Source organism: Neopelma chrysocephalum, unplaced genomic scaffold (assembly GCF_003984885.1).
Source record: "Neopelma chrysocephalum unplaced genomic scaffold, ASM398488v2 Primary Assembly neopelma1_82, whole genome shotgun sequence".
Taxonomy (NCBI): Eukaryota; Metazoa; Chordata; class Aves; order Passeriformes; family Pipridae; genus Neopelma; species Neopelma chrysocephalum.
In genome coordinates this window covers 3,150,519-3,167,437 of record NW_020897744.1, presented here as the reverse complement: position 1 = coordinate 3,167,437, position 16,919 = coordinate 3,150,519, and the positions used below count along the sequence as shown (strand labels likewise).

At 42.0% G+C, this 16,919-nt stretch overlaps 2 protein-coding genes across 2 annotated transcripts in view; one reads left to right on the top strand and one right to left on the bottom strand.

Moving 5' to 3' along the window:
- Positions 1-12,977, bottom strand: part of LOC113971305 (merlin-like) — a 43,036-nt gene extending 30,059 nt beyond the window's left edge. The window contains exons 1-2 of the mRNA XM_027691080.1: positions 12,716-12,977; positions 1,060-3,774 (exon numbers count right to left, since the gene is read on the bottom strand). The gene's annotated coding sequence lies outside the window, so the exon portion shown is untranslated. The remainder of the gene's footprint in view (positions 1-1,059; positions 3,775-12,715) is intronic.
- On the top strand, positions 325-14,958 carry NIPSNAP2 (nipsnap homolog 2). Its single transcript, XM_027691087.1, has 10 exons — positions 325-441; positions 4,581-4,720; positions 4,800-4,845; positions 7,644-7,738; positions 9,729-9,799; positions 10,199-10,339; positions 10,759-10,790; positions 11,999-12,093; positions 12,922-13,005; positions 13,779-14,958. Exons 1-10 carry the CDS (start codon positions 356-358, stop codon positions 13,841-13,843), a joined length of 855 nt encoding a protein of 284 aa, XP_027546888.1. The 5' UTR covers positions 325-355; the 3' UTR covers positions 13,844-14,958.
- The last annotated feature ends 1,961 nt before the right edge of the window (positions 14,959-16,919 follow it).

Sequence of the window (16,919 nt, the reverse complement as noted above, 5' to 3'; positions counted from 1 at the left end):
GTTTTGAGGTGAGACGCTAAAGAGGGGTCACCCACAAACCGGGACGAGGAGTAACCCCCAAACTGGGCCTGGGGTCCCCTAAATAGGGGGTTGGGAAATACCCCCCACACACACATAGTCTGGATTCCCCCCCTAACAGGAGCCTGGATCTCCCTCGAACCAGGATGGGACCCTCAAAGCGGGACTGGGCCCCCCAAACTCCCCTGGATCCCCCTAAACCGGGTGCGGGTCCCCCCAAAGCTGAGGGGCCGTGAGGGGGGCCCCGAGCCGGGGCAGCCGCGCATGCGCACAGGCGGGTCCCCGCCAGGGGGCGTGGCCGCAGCCCCCGGCCCAGCAGGAAGGCGGCCTGAGCAAGATGGCGGCGCGAGTGCTGCTGCGGCGGAGCCTGGCGGGAGCGGCCGCCGTGCCGCGCCTGCCGCCCGGCGGCGGGCTGGCCCTCAGGTGAGCCCCGAGGGGGCGAGCGGGCGGGACGGGGCCGCCGCGGGAGGCTGGGCGGCGGAGCCAGTGCCGCCCGCGCAGAGCTTCCCCCCCCCTCCGCCCGCGCCTCTCCCCTTCCCCGGCTGGAAATGGCGCCCCGGTCGTGGGGCAGCGGCCGGGCCTGGGGCGGGGAGTGCGGCTCGGCGGGGTGTCCCTCAAGGTCACGGGCCGCAAGGCCGGTCCCTTTCTTCCCTCTTCGGAGTCCGCCGCTGGGTGGGATGATGGCCGCGCCGCTGACCCGCCGGGAACGGGGCGCCCGCCGCCCCCGGTGCCCGGGCTCAGGATGCACCGACACCCCTCCGCTGCACGGACACCTCACTCCTTCACGGACACCTCATCCCTGCACGTCTCCTGCACGGATCCCTCACCCCTGCACGGACACTTCAACCCGGCACTGACACCTCACCCGTGCCCCGACCCCCCTGCCCCGCACGGACACCCCTCCCCTGCACGGACAGCTCAGCCCTGCACTGACACCCCACCCATGAACTGCCATCCCTCCCCTGCACCGACCCCTTTCCCCTGCTTGGACACTCCTGCCCTGCACACAGCAGGGAGCACAGGCACCCCGCAATCCCGTACCTCCGTGTTTCGGGGTGCTCAGCCGCCCTGCACTCGCGTATTCCTGGGGCTGAGGTGTCTGGATGCTCCACACCCCTCCGAAGTTGGGTTGTGTAGCTGCTCCGTATCCCAGCTCCTCTGAGCAACAGGGTGCACAACCAGCAGCATCTCCCGTCGGGATGCACAGCTGCTGCACCCCTGCCCAACATCCACGTCTTCCCAGTGTTGGGGTGCAGGACTGTGCGCCCCAACATCTTCCTGCCTTCGTGCACGGGCACACACGCACCCTGCTTGTGTGTGTGCCCCCCTTGGGAGCCAGGGCACGTGTATCCGTGCTTTCCTTGGGAGCTGGGATGTGTGTGCACCCCTCGGTGTTAGGGCACACACACAGGCACATCCATCAGGTTTTGGGGTGCACAGATTTGCATGGCCACATCTGATGTGTGCAGGGTCAGGCACAAGGTGCAGACACACACACGGAGTTCCCGGGGCACCTCTTGGGTGTAGGAAGCTCCCAGGATGTGCTCCCAGGATGTTGGAGGCACAGAAGTGCCTGAGTTTCCAAGCTGGGATGGATCTGCACATTATTTCCTCCCTTTTCTTTGAGACAGGGAAAGCTGCTGCCACAAGCCTCAGAATGGGCAGCAGCCCCTGCGCAAGACTAAAAGCATCCCTGCCAGCAGTTTAACACAGGAACAGGGAGGGCTGTAGGAATTATATGTTGTGAGGTTTTATGTGCATGTTTTGGGGTTATTTTAGTTTCAAATAAACTTTGTTTAGATCACAGTTCAAACACTGTCAAATGAAAGACAAGTTGTTTTTCTTTCTCTTCCAGGCAGACATGGGTTACTACAAAATGTAAATACTTGACCTGATATCTCCCACCCAGGTTATATTTTGTGCTAAAGCAGAAGCTAAGTGGGATAGAAGTGTTTTCACTGACATTATTGATCTAATCTAAGCAAATTATTCAGTGTTATCCTTTTATGTTCACAGCCCAATCTTTGTAGCAAGAAAGCTAAGCCCATAGTTAATATTTGTAGGATAAGAACCTGCTACCAAAGTCAAGTTGATGCTCACAACTGACAGTCCACAGACATGAATTCAGTCCCTTCTCTTCCAGAGCTAATTTTGGGTACTTTCTGCCCACACAAGTGAACCAGTAATCAGGGCTTCTTGATTTGTGAGTGTCTAGAATGACAGGGGTATTTTAGGGCTTCTCTGAGGATATTGATTAAAAATCAGGCCCTTGCATCTCAGGGTGGGTGCAGTGAATATCTGCTCTAATAAATTTAGTTCTACCTTTATTCTAAGGTATATATTTAGGTGGATAGTTGTGATTTGTTAATCAGTGCTCATGAGGAACTTTACAGTTGCTGGGTAAAAGATTTTACATAAATGTAAAGTATTACTCATTTCATTGTATTGTAATGAACTATCCCTCCAGTTTTAGATGCAGTTTAACATTCAAGTCATGAGATTCTCCTGTTAGCAAAGGAATTTGGTTTTTGCTTCTTAGTGTTATCTCTGTAACTCCAGCTTACTGTTACTGCAGATAAAGCTGGTTTTTCACAGAAAAAGCATTGTGATTATTTATCTCTTAAAGTTTGCTGCAAACAATAATCTTATAGAAGAGGATTATCAGTTTGCTAATTTTCTTTAATGAAGGGGAGGAAATGATAATGGTTTACAGGTCTGAGCTGAAAACTGAGTATTGCAGGACTGGGATTGAGTTCTGTCTCTGGTGTGCACTGAGCATTTAGTGCTTACTTTAAGGGAGCTTTTTAAAACAACTCGGATTTATTCAGTGGGTTTTACTCCCTGTCCTCTGGGACAGCTTGTGTTGCTGTGGCACTTGATGTGACAACACAACTGCAGTCACCTGTGCCTGCTCCAGCTGAGATCAGAGATAGCTCCACTCCAGCAACAGCCTTATCGTGGAATGCCCTTCAAATGCCTGCACTCAGGAATAGCTGCTTGGCTTTCAGCACAGCCACATGTTTGTGTGTTTGCCCAGGGCCAGGGAAGGCACCATTTTCAATAAATACACCAATAAGGTGTTTACAGACTCCTCCTTAACGCTGAAGGTCATCTCAGCTGCAGTTGTTCTTCTCTGGTGGTTGTTCCTCTGCTATGGAATGCTTTTCCTTTCCTCCATCCTGCTTCCACGGGGTGAACCAGTTCATTGTGTTATTTTCAGACACTGGGATTTAAAGGTTGATTGTTGTAAAACACTGCTAGTGTGAACTACTTTTGTGTAATGCAGACAGGCGTGTTCAGGAGGATATTTTTCCCAAAGGAAATTGAGATTTTTCTTCCCTATTTTTTTTTCAGTTTGAATGACTGTGACAAACTTTTGATATCTGGAAGACAGCTTTGGATTGAAGGTTGATAGCTATCTTCTGACTCTCCTAGTCAGTAATTAAGGGTGAGAAGTTGACATCTGAGGCAGGAAAAAGTTTAAATTTCCAGCTTATAAATAAATATATGTGGTATAAATACCACATTTTTAATATGTCAGAGAAATATTTTAGTATTTCGGGAGAGGATTGAGTTGGAATTAGTTTTCTCCACACTGGCTGGTGTGGGGCTATCAAAGAAAGGTAAATTGAAGAAAGTGATTTTATGAGATGAAAGAAAAGAACATTTGAGCTTGTCAGACATTGTAGAGAATCGGTTAAATTTATCAGATTTCTTGTCCTTCTGCACAGTTTTTGGTGATTGAGGGCTCTTGAGCTGAAAAAAGAGAAGAACAATTCCTTTAACACATCATTTCAAAAAAATTACAGTTATCAGTTGTTTCGTGTGCTCTGCGATGTAAAGGGAGCTGATATTATTTTGAAAGAGTACTTGCTGAAAGTGAATAAGGATTAGATAAAAAAAAGGACAATGAAATTCTTCTGTTTCAAAGAAAGGGAAACGTGAATGTTGTGCAAAGAGCGTGGACCTGGTACCTCTACGTGGTGCAGCTGCCAGAATTTGGAACTGAAATATTTGCAGGCTGTTTGTTTTCTGCCACTTGTATTTTTTTTTTCTCCCACATTAGACTTTCATGCTATTTTTTTCTCCTGAAAGACATGCCATTTAACTTTTCCTTTTGTAGAGCTGTATTTAAGCAACACAGGAACATATGGCAGGTTCTTCCCTCTTTACACCGTACACAGTTTTACTTACGCATGTTTTTTGCTCTTTTTCACTCCTGTCTATCTACATCATGGCAGACCCAACCCTGAGCTAAGAAAAGATTAAAAAGGAGATAAAGAGGGAGGAAAAGCAGCCATTCCCTGTCCTGTGCAGAGAGAATAAAGATGGATAGTGTGTGGTTAACTGTAGCTGGTGAAATGGGTTGGGAGAGGCTAAATCCCAGTGGGGAATGAACAACATTTTCCTTGCTAGGAGAAAAAAAAACAGTGGGAATTTTTAGTAATGGATATATGTAACTGTGTGTTATGGTACTGTTTGTATTAAACTTGATTGTGCCTGTGTTCCCTTCGTGGTGGGAATTCCCTTGGTGCCAGTAAAACCTCCTTGTTGCTGTGCAGGGGACTGGGATCCTCAGCTCACAGACCTCGCGAGGACAGTTGGTTAAAATCCCTCTTCGTCCGCAAAGTGGATCCAAGGAAAGATGCCCACTCCAACCTTTTGGCCAAAAGAGAGACCAGCAGTCTGTACAAAATACAGTGTGAGTGGTGGTTTTGTATTTAATGTTACCAGTTCTTTTATTCTGGTCCCCCATGTCTCACGTCCTGTTGTTGTTTCAGTTCACAATGTAAAACCAGAATGTCTAGAGGCCTACAACAAGCTTTGGTAAGTGTGTGTGTTATGTTTTCACGTTTTACACATGTTGATTTGATCACAAGCTGGTCTGAAAATTGGCTGATATTGTAGTTATTTAGAAGGGGAGGTGGCAAAATTCTGCTTTTTTAGGATTTGGTATTAAAGAGATCATATTATTCTTGGAAAGAGATGGCAAAAGATCCTTTGCTTAGTTCACTCCTCCTTTCCCTCTTGGAGGTGGTGTTTTCCTAAGCTGCAATTCAGGATGATGCCTGTTGTGAGAGCTTGGGTGACATTTGTTGGAACAGCTCTTCCCCCTTCCCTTAATGGTCTTAAAATTACTGATCCATGCAGCTGGAATGTTAGCATGTCCCACTGCAGCTGCCAGGTAGGAATGTCTTGAGGATGATTATTGTCTGCATGCAGGGAGGAAAGGGAGAGATCATCTATAAGTAAAACTACACACCAGTATTAAAGTGAAGTACAATTTTGAGGAGATGTTAAAACCCACGGGGTTGATTTTCTCTCAGCTCATTTATATCCTTTTCCACAAGTCCTGTTACTGAGATCTGCTCCTAAAGAATTACACAAACCCTTGGGTAGAGTATTTACATTGGGGTGATTTCTTCCAAAGGGAGGGTTAGTGTTACAGGTTTCCCAAAAAGTTACAGCTTTATAAACATATTAATTAATCACATTTTTAACTTATTACTTTAAGGATGAAACTGTAGAAATGTTAGTCCTCTTCTGCCTACACAATCACCCCTCTGGAGCCAGAACAGCTGCCTTTAAAGAACTGAGTGTTTAAATTTGGAATTGTAGTGAGCCTCACACTCAGCAAAGCTTTCTCACTGACAGTGGCCAACTTGTCAGTTAAATAAAACATTCCCAGCATATTGATACCCCACTGCAACCAATTTTTTAGTTGTGTTGGTGAGCTGGGCTGGAGGGAGGGGAAGAAGTTCACAGCTCCCAGTTAATGTCCCCCACTGTTACTGGTTGGCTGCACAGCCATGAGTGGCTCATCCAGCACCTTCATCTGTTCAGCTTTGAAATGGGGCTGGATGACCCAGAGCTGTTTTCCTTTCCGTGCAAACATAGAAATCCACGAGAATAACATTCATTCAAGGTATTTTTAGCTTTTTTTTGTTTGTTCTTTAACATAAATACACAGGGAAGGACAATTAGCATTCAACCAGCTTTCTGTTTAAAAGCTTAATAAACACGTCCAATTATGCAAGACAGGGAACCACTTCTCTGCATTATTTCATGAGCTGCCTAAATGTTGAGTGAAAGCAGAGGTTTCTATTTGCAAGGAAAGAGACAATAGCAAAGAAAGAAACTGCTGACAGCATGTAGATGAAATATGTGTGGTTAGATTTATTCTTTCCAAAGCAGATTTTAAGTATTTCAGGGAAGGAGAAAACTTGAAAGGAGTAATAAACAAAACTAAACCTCTCTGAACTTCCCTCCTTCCTCTCCCTAAATAAAAGATGAACAGGTTAATTCTGTATCAAATCAGAATAAGGATTAGTCATCATGTGCTAATAAAAAACCAATGTAATGAGGACAATTACAAGAGCACTTTGTGAATCACTGTGGTTAAGGACCCTTTCTGAAGAATTAGGGACAGTTATTTCTGAAAAGGAAAAAGATAGTATTCCTAAAGTATTCTGTGGGCATTTTTTTCCTATAATTTGCAACAGTATACTGTAGGGTTATGTAATAATTTATCATTCCTGTTTAAAACTGCCTTTCTAGGATCTCACGCTGCTCTGAAAAAATGAACTGATGGTCAAACATCCTTGAAAATGTCCTTGGAGAGTCGTTTTATCATATTATTTACACTGTGTAGTGAGAAATCTAGAAGTACAAATTGGTAATGAGATTTGCTCAAGGTTGTCTGCAAAGTCAGTGGCAGAATCAAGAGGAAAACTCATATCTAATGACTCCCAGCCCCAGACCAGCCTACTTTTTATTATTTGATACTGTGCAGAGACTCGTTGCTTATGAGCCAAACTGAGTAAGAAGGGTAATTATTCAGGGAAAAATATAAAAGGCAAAGTTCAACCAGACTAATTGACTTACTCATCAAAGCACGGTGCAGTGAAGGCTGCCTTGGCCAAGTCAGCAATCAGTAAAACTTAATTTCCTTATGCTAATGTAGGGCACTTCTGAAGTTTGAAAAAATGTTAGAAATACTGGAAATAGTCAAAACAGAAATTTTGTGTTGGAGGTATTTTTAAGGCAGTTTCACTGTTTGCATTGGTGGGTAAGTTGCCTCAAACTAAGACCACTTTCTGAAATGGTAGAAACCAATAAGTGTGTGAGTACCAGTCATCATTTTGTCTATCAAAATACTCATTTTTATTCATTCAGCCCAGCAATTAATAGCATTGTAACTGGTACAGAAGACTGTACTTTCCTAATTTTGTGTGTTCTCCCTCCCTTGAAAAAGAAAAGCTTTTCCTCAAGCAAGTCACCCATGTAGTTAGGCTGCATTTTCTGTAAGTGAGACACCCTGATATTTGTTTTCCTAATGTGTTGTTTAACCTTTTAGGTGATAGACATAATTTATTGCACCGAAAGAATCCTCCCATGCTTTGTATTTGTCCTGCAGTCTAATGGTAACACAGACCTTAATTTTTCACGCTGCTGTAGCAACCTTTCCCCCCTGTGTAGCAGATTTCGGTATTTCAGCTTTTCCCTCTGAACAGTAGAGCTTGTGAATTTTCCTAGCATAATGCTGTGTGGTGATTTGTTATACATATCAACTGTGGCCTCCCTGAAGGCAATGCAACCTAGTGTCTGTATTCCTTGTTTTCAAGTCAAGAGGTGCTGCCAAAGATTCATGAAGAAAAACACTACCCATGTGCACTGGTGGGGACTTGGAACACGTGGTACGGAGAGCAAGATCAGGCTGGTAGGAGATAGAAGTACAACAGAATGTAAAACCATGCAAGTGAAACGTGTGCTTGGCAGGTTTCTTCTCTTTAAATCATCTCTGTTGACAATAAAACCTGTGGCAATGTGTTCAGCAAGGGGGTGGTGCATCAGTTATTTGGCCGTGTTAACGTTTGCAGTGCTTGCTTTTGTCGTGCTGAGTTTGACAGTAAAGCTTTAATCCCTAAAATTTGTCCTATTGTTAATACACTTTCATGTTTTCCAGGTGGTAGATTAACAGTTTTTGGGGAAATGCTCGTAAAATGTGGTCCTTTTTCGTGGGCACAGATCGTGTTCCTGAATATTTAGGGTAAAGGCAAAGGCTTGCAGAGCCAGAGTTTATTTATCCCTCATTGGCCAGTATAAAGGCTTTACTCAGGCTCTCATGCTGTAATTGCTGTATGGTAATGAAATGCAAGTCATTCAAACCATCTGAAAGAAATCACTGCATTGTAAACTTAACAATAAACTCGGGCATTACTGGGGAAAATTAAAAGTATTTCTGTTCATGTTCATACAAGGGTACTGCCTAACTATGCAGATTGAAAACATTGGAACTAGAAATGACTGAAGAGCTGCTACAGAGGTAACTCCAAAAAAGTCTAGTGCAGAGAGAAAACCTGAAAAATGTCCTAAACTCTGGGAAACTGAAGGAGTGGGAAGCCACAAATACAAATACACAGAGGTTCTGTAGCTCCGTGGTTAGAGCTACACCAGGATCAGTGTCAGTGCTTTGTAATTGAAAAATATACTCATGCACACTTTAATTTTCCCTGCACTCACAGCATATTGCAATATTGACACTGAAAAAATGCAAAGAAATAAAAGCAGAGAAATAACAGCAGATAAACCAAACAATGTCTGAGAGACAGTTCTGGAAGTTGAAGGGGAATTGGGGAATGAAGACAATTGAATTGGGAATTTCTCAGTGGCTGCTTTTGTAACATATTAACACAGACTGTATCTGTAATTGCATCCACAGCCTGCCCTGGCAGTGTTATTGCAGCAGTTCTAGCAGTGTAATAAAGCAGATTATGGGGTGTGACTTGCTCAGTACCTGTGCCCAGGCTGTGTTAGTATTAGGTGGATCTATCAAATTTGCCCTGGGGGTGAGGCAGCAGGAGCACTGGGTGAATCTGCTGTCACAGGGAAGAGCCTCACATTAGCCTCATGTGCTCTCCTGGAAAAGGCACAAAACTGCTTTAGAGGAGAGAAAATAGCTTTTGTGATTCTGTGAGGTGAAAGTATTGCCTTGCTCTGTTAAGTGCTTGTAAATAAATCTTTTTGTGATTTATTAAAGGGATTTATTCTGATTTATTAAAGACAGGATGCTTTGAAAAAAACTCAGTGTAGATACATGTTCTGGAATTGTTTTTTGGGGGAAAATCCTAGCAAATGTAACAGTTCTAGTATGTTCATATATCTTCTGCCTTTATTAATGTTTATCTCAAAAATAACATTTGCATAATTTTTCATGTCCTACAGAAAGTGTGTTGCTTTTGTGCTGGAGTAATTTACTGAACTGAAAAGTCTGCCCCTCTACTGCTCTTAGATGAAATTGGTATAAAGCACGTTTTTGGAATTAAGTCATCCTCTTAAATTGAATCTTAATTTCAATAACAGTCATGTCAAGTCATCACATCTTACTAGCATGGCAACCAAAAGCCCTTTCAGAAATTTCCCTGAGTAATTATAATTACTATAATAATAATAATAATTCAGAAATTATCTTCAGAGTCAATTGCAAAATTTTTGAAGAGAAACCTTTTCAAAAAACAGACGATTCCATTATTTTTAAAATATCCCAATGTGTAGTACTTTCGTTAATGAAAATCTATTTTTAAGCCTGCTACCTGATTCTATTTTTGTATAATTCTGTAGCGTGAAGAGCATTTTGTACTGTGATTTTTCCACGAGGTTTAGCCCTGGTCTGTGACATCCCTGAAAAAGGTTCCTTTTCTCTGTTTCAGTTCATTTGTGGAGATATGAAGGAGGTTATCCAGCTCTCAATGAGGTCATGAGTAAACTTCGTCAAAATAAGGTAAAAAGCATTGATTTTGTTACAATGGATTATTTTACTCAGAACAAAGAACAGAACAAAAAAACCTGCAGGTTTGGATACCAACTTTTGCTTCAGTGTCTCATCATTTCCTGTGCAAGTTCAGAAACCTCTTTGGAAAAGGATTTTTTCATATTCAGAAGTACTGAGGTTTAGTACCTGAATGCTTTATGGAACACATTTATTGCTGTATCAACACGGCCCTTGGAATTTTCAGCTGTGTCAGGGGAATTCAGATGCCTTTACAATTGAAAGGATTTCTCCTAAAACCCTGTGGCAGCATTAAAAAAAAAAACAAATCTGCACTGCCGTATACTGTACTGCTTTTTGTTGCTGAAGAATAACCCCCAGTTTGACAGGGATCACATGATTGTTTTTTAGGAATTCATAGAGTTCCGCAAAGAACGAGGTAACATGCTCCTCTCACGCAAGAACCAATTACTGCTGGAGTTCAGTTTCTGGAATGAACCTGTTCCCAGAGATGGGCCTAATATTTATGAATTGAGATCCTATCAACTCAGAGTAAGTTTAATTTTCTTTTTCTTTTTTTTTTTTAAGCTCCGTGCTGTCGTAAAAATGTTCAAAGGGTGTTTGTAAGATGCAAATGGAAAACAGACCTTGTCTTAAAAATCTGGATCTTATCAAAGCTGGAGTCTGAGTCATTGTTGCTCTCCAAGTGTGGAGTCCAAAGTGAAGGCAGGTTCCAACAAGATACTGATGTCTGCAGGGCTGAAAACCCTGTGGTTTGTTTGGATACTTCAGGCAGATGACTAAGAGGTAATACAGTCAGTAAACAGAGTAATTACAGATTATTCTAACATGCTTATCACTGGAAGGAAGTGATTTTGTTAATACAGAGTGTTTTTCATACATAAATGTTGTGAAAGCTGTCCTGACTTTTCTTTAAAATGCAGTTTTAACTTTCTGTTTTGTTTTCATAGCCCGGAACAATGATCGAGTGGGGGAATTACTGGTGAGTGTTGCCTTAGCACTTGAATTCTCCTGTTTGAGAGATGTGTGTTTAAAATCCGTGGACTGGAGGTGGCAGGATGGTACCAAAGCCAATCCCCCAGTTAATGACCTGCTGCTCTACTTGCACAACTTGTAAAACAGTCCTTCAACCCTTAATTCATCCTTTGAGGAAAGAAAGAGGAATTTTGTGTACAAACAACACTGTGGGCTCTGTGGCTTGGCTTTCCTTCACAGAACCCTTTTAGTTTGCTGCAGTATAGCAGAAACCATTGATTTTCAGCAGAAAGCACTTCTTGGGGAAGTGTGGCAGTTAACTGTGAAACTAAGTTCATCTTTCATAAGACCACTTTTGGTTTAAATGGGCTAAATCTTGGCTCTTTGAATCTTTAAAAGTCAGGTTGTTTCTTGAAAAGCTACATTTCCATTTTAATAGATAGGTTAAAAGCATTTGAGATATTTTTCTGTTGATTATATGCTTCTGATTTTGTCTTACTTAAAACCAGTGTAAGTTTCTTTCCATTTGCATTCACTGTCCTTGCAATTCTAGTGGTTGATAGTTAAACAATTTGGACTATTTTCAATTATTTTGACAAAGGTGAGGACTTTCAGATGTGTCGTGGTCATTAATATAAGTTTTTCAATTACAGTAATTTGAACAAACTGAATTTAGAATATAAAATGCATATATCTATACTGGTAGCCAGTCTGTTTTATAAGATGCAACAGATTTGTAATTAAGAGAAATATTGATCTTATTTATACAACACTTATTTGTACAGAGGTCTCAGTGAGTAAAAAAGTTGTATTCCACCCTGTGGAAATTCCAATCTGTGGAAAACGAATGGCAAAAATTATATGATTGAAAGTCAAGGATTTAGCTTTAGAAGAACCTGGTATAAAAAGGCCACTTTACACTGCGCCAGCAATTATCTTTCTACTGAATCTGCTGTTGAAAAATGATTAATGCACAGTCGTGTGAAACTGTAGACCTCCAATTTTAATGCATTCTAACAAGATACGTGGATATATCTTCATTACTTAGTGCTGAAAATCAGTGCATTGCAGACTTTTTATTATTTTTAATTGCTGAATTATACTGCAAATGCTGTTTTAACATTTCAGCTTCCTTTCAACTGTGTTTTCCTTTCAGTTATCACTTATTTCCTCCCCAGCCCTGCTGGTTCTAATGCCTGCTTTGCTCCTCTCTAGGGCTCGTGCAATTCGTTTCCGACAGGACAGTAATGAAGCAGTTGGAGGATTTTTCTCACAAATTGGACAGCTGTATATGGTTCATCACCTTTGGGGTAAATTCTTGTGCTTTGCTTTTTTTCTCACTGAGTCAGCCCCTCACAGGCTGGGGACTTTGCCCAGGAGACACAAAGTTTCTACAAAAGGCAAAGGAATATCCCAGAAGGGGTTATTTTGTTTCGTTTTGCATCGACACTGTTGATCTTCCTAATTTTTGTGTAGGTAACTTGATTCTTTAACAAGCAAGGAAAAGTGAACATTTCCTGTTTTGTCCTGTTTCCATCAACAGTTTCTCATGTCCCTTTCTTATTAGGAACTACCTATTTGCTCTCGGTACCATAACCATGACACACCACGTCCTGCCATCCCCATTCATGCTGAAATCAGGTTTTTACAGTTTCATTTCAAGCATCACATATCCCAACACCTGCAAAAAGGAAAGTCCAGCATTTATTTACATTCCTGCATCGAGGTGTTTTGGCTTTCTCTGTGCATTAATCTCCACAAATACCCAGCTGTTTTCACATGTTAGGTTTGCTTCAACTCGAAGAAACTCAGTCTAATATTGATGTTAGAAAATGTGCAGATTTCATATCTGACAATTCAGAATATTATATTCCAGCATTATAAATCTGACACCACTCATACAGAACTATACTCTTGCATTATTTGTCTTACCTGTGTCCGAGACATTCTCTCTCTTCCCCGGTTCCTTCTATTTGCCTTGGTTTGGGAGCTTTTCGTTTTCATGGAGAGCAACTGACTTTTCCTTCCCAGTGTTTGCAGCCTCCTAATTATTCCCTAGTATACTTTTTAAGGGAGCTATTCCTGTGCAGAAGGAAAAGGAGTTACTTCTAAGCTTTGTGCTTGTTTTCCCTCCCCAGCCTACAAAGATCTTCAAACCAGAGAAGATATAAGGAACGCTGCGTGGCATAAACCTGGCTGGGATGAACTAGTCTATTACACAGGTAACCTATTAACTTCACTGGAATGCTGGGGGCAGACTTTGGTGTGTGCCATCATTTCTGTTCCTCAGCACATCCCACAATGATAAAAAGTTTTGCATCTCAGTGTGGGGAGTGTGTGTGTGTCTATGAGTTAGTTTTTCTGCTCTAAAAGAAAGGAGGGACATTGCATTAAACTGTAAAATGAATTTTGCTGTTGATTTTACAAACTTGGAAAAGTGCTAAAAAATTGCTGCATTAATAGTGAATTTTTATACGAGCACTCCTCTAGAACAGATTCATGTAAATGCTTGTGCCCAAAAATGTAGGGAGCCAAAAGTGAAATTTACCTTTTATTAAATTATTACCTCTAATATTTCCTGAAATACGAGAGCTTTGTTAAATGCATTCCTTGGGAAGGGGAATTTAGACTTTAGAACCAGAAGCCAGGAGATCTTTGAGATCAAAGAAAGCTTTCATAACAAAACTCACAAAAGCATGCCAAGCATGTCAGGTTTGGGTTCCATGGAGTGCATTTCAAAGGAAGTATACCAGAAAAATGTAAGATAACTTCCATTGTGGTGAAAAGGAACAGAAATATTTGTCTTCAAAGGAGCAGAGAGATTGTATTAAAATCACTTGTTCTCAAAACTGTTGTGCTTCAGTTACAGGGATGTTGGTGTTACTGATGACTTGGCAGGGGGAGTAGTTTGAAGACAATAAAAGCTGTTCAAACTGAGTGTGCTCATGGTCTCTGTTAGTGAAATTAAACCCTGTCTCTTTTTTTTTTTTTCCAGTGCCCCTTATTCAGGAAATGGAATCCAGAATCATGATCCCGTTGAAGATTTCTCCACTTCAGTAAAGTCACTGATTTACTTGTGCCTACATAGATAAAGTGACAAGTATTTGTCTTAATTTATGGTATACACTGTATATCATAGTCTGAAATATAAAAGTACTGTATTGAGCTTATAAAAAAGACCTCTTTTCTTCAGAACCCATGACCTTTTGCTCTTAGGATTGTACCAGGGGGGAGAAAATACACAGGACTGTAATTAAAAGGTCAGTTAGTTGAAAACAAGTCCAAAGACAGGAGTTCTTTGTGAGACAGCTCCCCAGGTGAGGTATGGCCTCCAGTATTTAATATCTCCTGCTACACAGGCACTGCCCAGTGTTCAGTTACAGCAGCAGAACGGAGGATTGCCATTGCTGTGGCCTTTTTGTAGCATTTTAATGACTGCAGGTTTTAAAAACAAACGTGGGAGTTGTGCAATCAGAAGCTCTGAAGCCCTCGGGGAGCTCGGAACTACACCTGGGTGTTGGAGCAGGCCTGAAATCAGTCAGTAGCTCTGGATTTACATACAGGCAGTCATTAATTGGGGATAATACTGTATCAGGTGATGGCTTATGGACAGAGAATAGGGAATTCTGGTTGGCAAAGACTCTGAAACCCGTCGAAACTCGTCGCACAAAATGAATTCTGCGAAGTGTGGCCCACGGTTTTCAAAGAAATACTGCCAAGACGTGGTTGGCTGAACACTCCGCAGGGAATCGATTCAGTTCAATACATTTCTCTCTACAAATAGCTCAGAAATCTGGGAAAAGGGGTTTAATTTAATAAGCAGTTGTGACTTCAGACATATGCTTGGTGGGGTGTTTCACTCTCTGTCCAGTAGGTACTCCTGAATTGGTGTGTGAAACTGGCGCATGTCGAGTCGATGGAATTGGCATTTCGGTGTCCCATGATGTCCAGTTCTGTTTTGGTTTCACTTTAGTCTAGAATGTATCAACACTTTTGGTGTCTGCGATGATGTGAACATCCTGTCAGTGAAAATAATATTCTCTCTTTCAAGTGGCTACAAGAATCAGTGTAACATAACTGAATGTACAAATCAGTTACTGAATGTCCAGTTTGTACATTTCAATAAGTTTTCAGGAAGAACATATCAGTCAATAAAATCCTTTTAATTTTCACATTTTGCTGGCACCTTATATGTATTGCACCACCTGTGTTTTCTCTCCTCTTGCAGTGTTTATTGTGGAAAATTCAAATAATTGCACAGAATATTTCAACCCAGCCAATATCATTTCTTAGAGTCAGGGACAGCATTTCCCAGTATTCTGCTCTCCTTCTCCAAAGTGAATTTACAATCTCTCCGTCACCTCCTATTTTGCTGAGTGTTCTAGAGGTCGTAAGTGCTGTGATGATAAATACAAGATACTTTTCCTTTTGATTTTTCTCCACAAATTATGCTTCATTTTTCATGTCTGGTTTCTTCTTTTCTGCTCACATGAAATACATTGCACTTGCGCCTTTGCTTGAATTCCATCTTGAACAAAGTCATTATTTGATCTGGTTCTTATCTGTTTTCATGTTTTCCTCCTGTTGTCAACCGATTATAGGATTTTACTGAGTAAAATTCTGTATTACATCAGCTTAAAGTTCTCAGCTTGGCTTACTCAGTGGGCCAAGGAGATCATTTGAGCTGATCCTTCTTGTAACCCAGTCCCGAGCAGGACTGTCTGGAGCTGTCATTGTTCCAGACTTTTGGGGCTGCTGTTCAGCTACAAAAGGAGACAAAGGATGACAATATCAGCTTCCAGTCCTTATTATTTCTCCCAGTATCCTCCTATATTTCTTGTTCCTAGAGAATTATCCTGGTAACTAACCCCTCATAACCAGCAATCTCAGAGACAAACGGCAAAAAGCATTTTTGGAGCTACAGGATTTTGTGGGTTCTGATGCAATCCCTGTTTCCCACCTGCGACCAGGAGCACTGGGAATTAAATTCTGTCTGGCAGAGCTCTTGTTTAAGGACCATGAAGTTTTGCATGAGTAAGAAATCAGAGGAATAACTGGATGTTCTGTGGGGTGACATCACACAGCACAGGTCTCTTACCCACCCCCCAGGATCTGAATTCCCACTAGTGGCGCTGGAATGTGTTAAGAATGTGCCTCCTGTTCTGAGCTTCATGCTCATGCTATGGCTGCCATCAGAGACAGATTAATTCCTATTATTTTACTTACAGATAACTATGTAAACTCACTGAACATGATGCAATAGATAAATAAGTAGTTCCAATCTATCCTTGTTTTTTTTTTTTGCCTAAACCTTTCCTGGGGTTAGTTTTTCCCTATTGTGTGAACACTGTTGTGATTTTCCCTCTTAATTCAAAGCCCAGTCTGCCTTTTTCCTTTGATGAGCAATACTTCAACATTTCTTAGAGCAAAACTGGTAGAGTTCAGAACTGAAGTCACTCTCCAGCAGCTGGAAGGTGGGGAACAGTGCCTGGAAGGGCCTCTGGTAATTATCAACTCTTCACTGTAATGAAGACACAATTAAAACTCCAATTTAATTGTCCTGTACCCTTCTTAGAGAAGACTAAAAGCTGTTTTTTTTAGAAGGCTCCTCATGCAAATTGAATATATCATTTTAAGCAATTCTGCCTCACTGAATAATCACATTAGAAAGCTTTATATAAAGTACATGTACCTCCCCATGCTCGTGGTCAGGAGACCAGCTATTACTTGCCTGACATGAGCTGCTCTCCAGACTTTGCCCTGCTGGGGTGGGATATGTTCAGGCAAATCAGTAGCTTGGCTGTAACATTGGAACTTCCCTCGCACTGCTTTATTCCCTCCTGGGTTTTTTCCACTATTTCACAGACAAAAGAGCTCAGCCACTCACTGAGCTCAGTAATCCTCCTGGTACCTCCTGGGCTAGAGGTCAGGCTTGATATTTGCCCAGTGGAAGGGGGGTGGTATTTTCTTCCAAACCAGTCTGACCTAAAGAGCTGTTGTGAAATCCCTGGCACAGCACCATGTTTCCATAGCGCTCCGACTGGCAGAGGATCCTGCTGGGAATGTTAACATCCCTGTGGCACAGAGCCCCTGCATGGCTTCTGACTGGGGCATTAGGGAAATTATACTGACATGA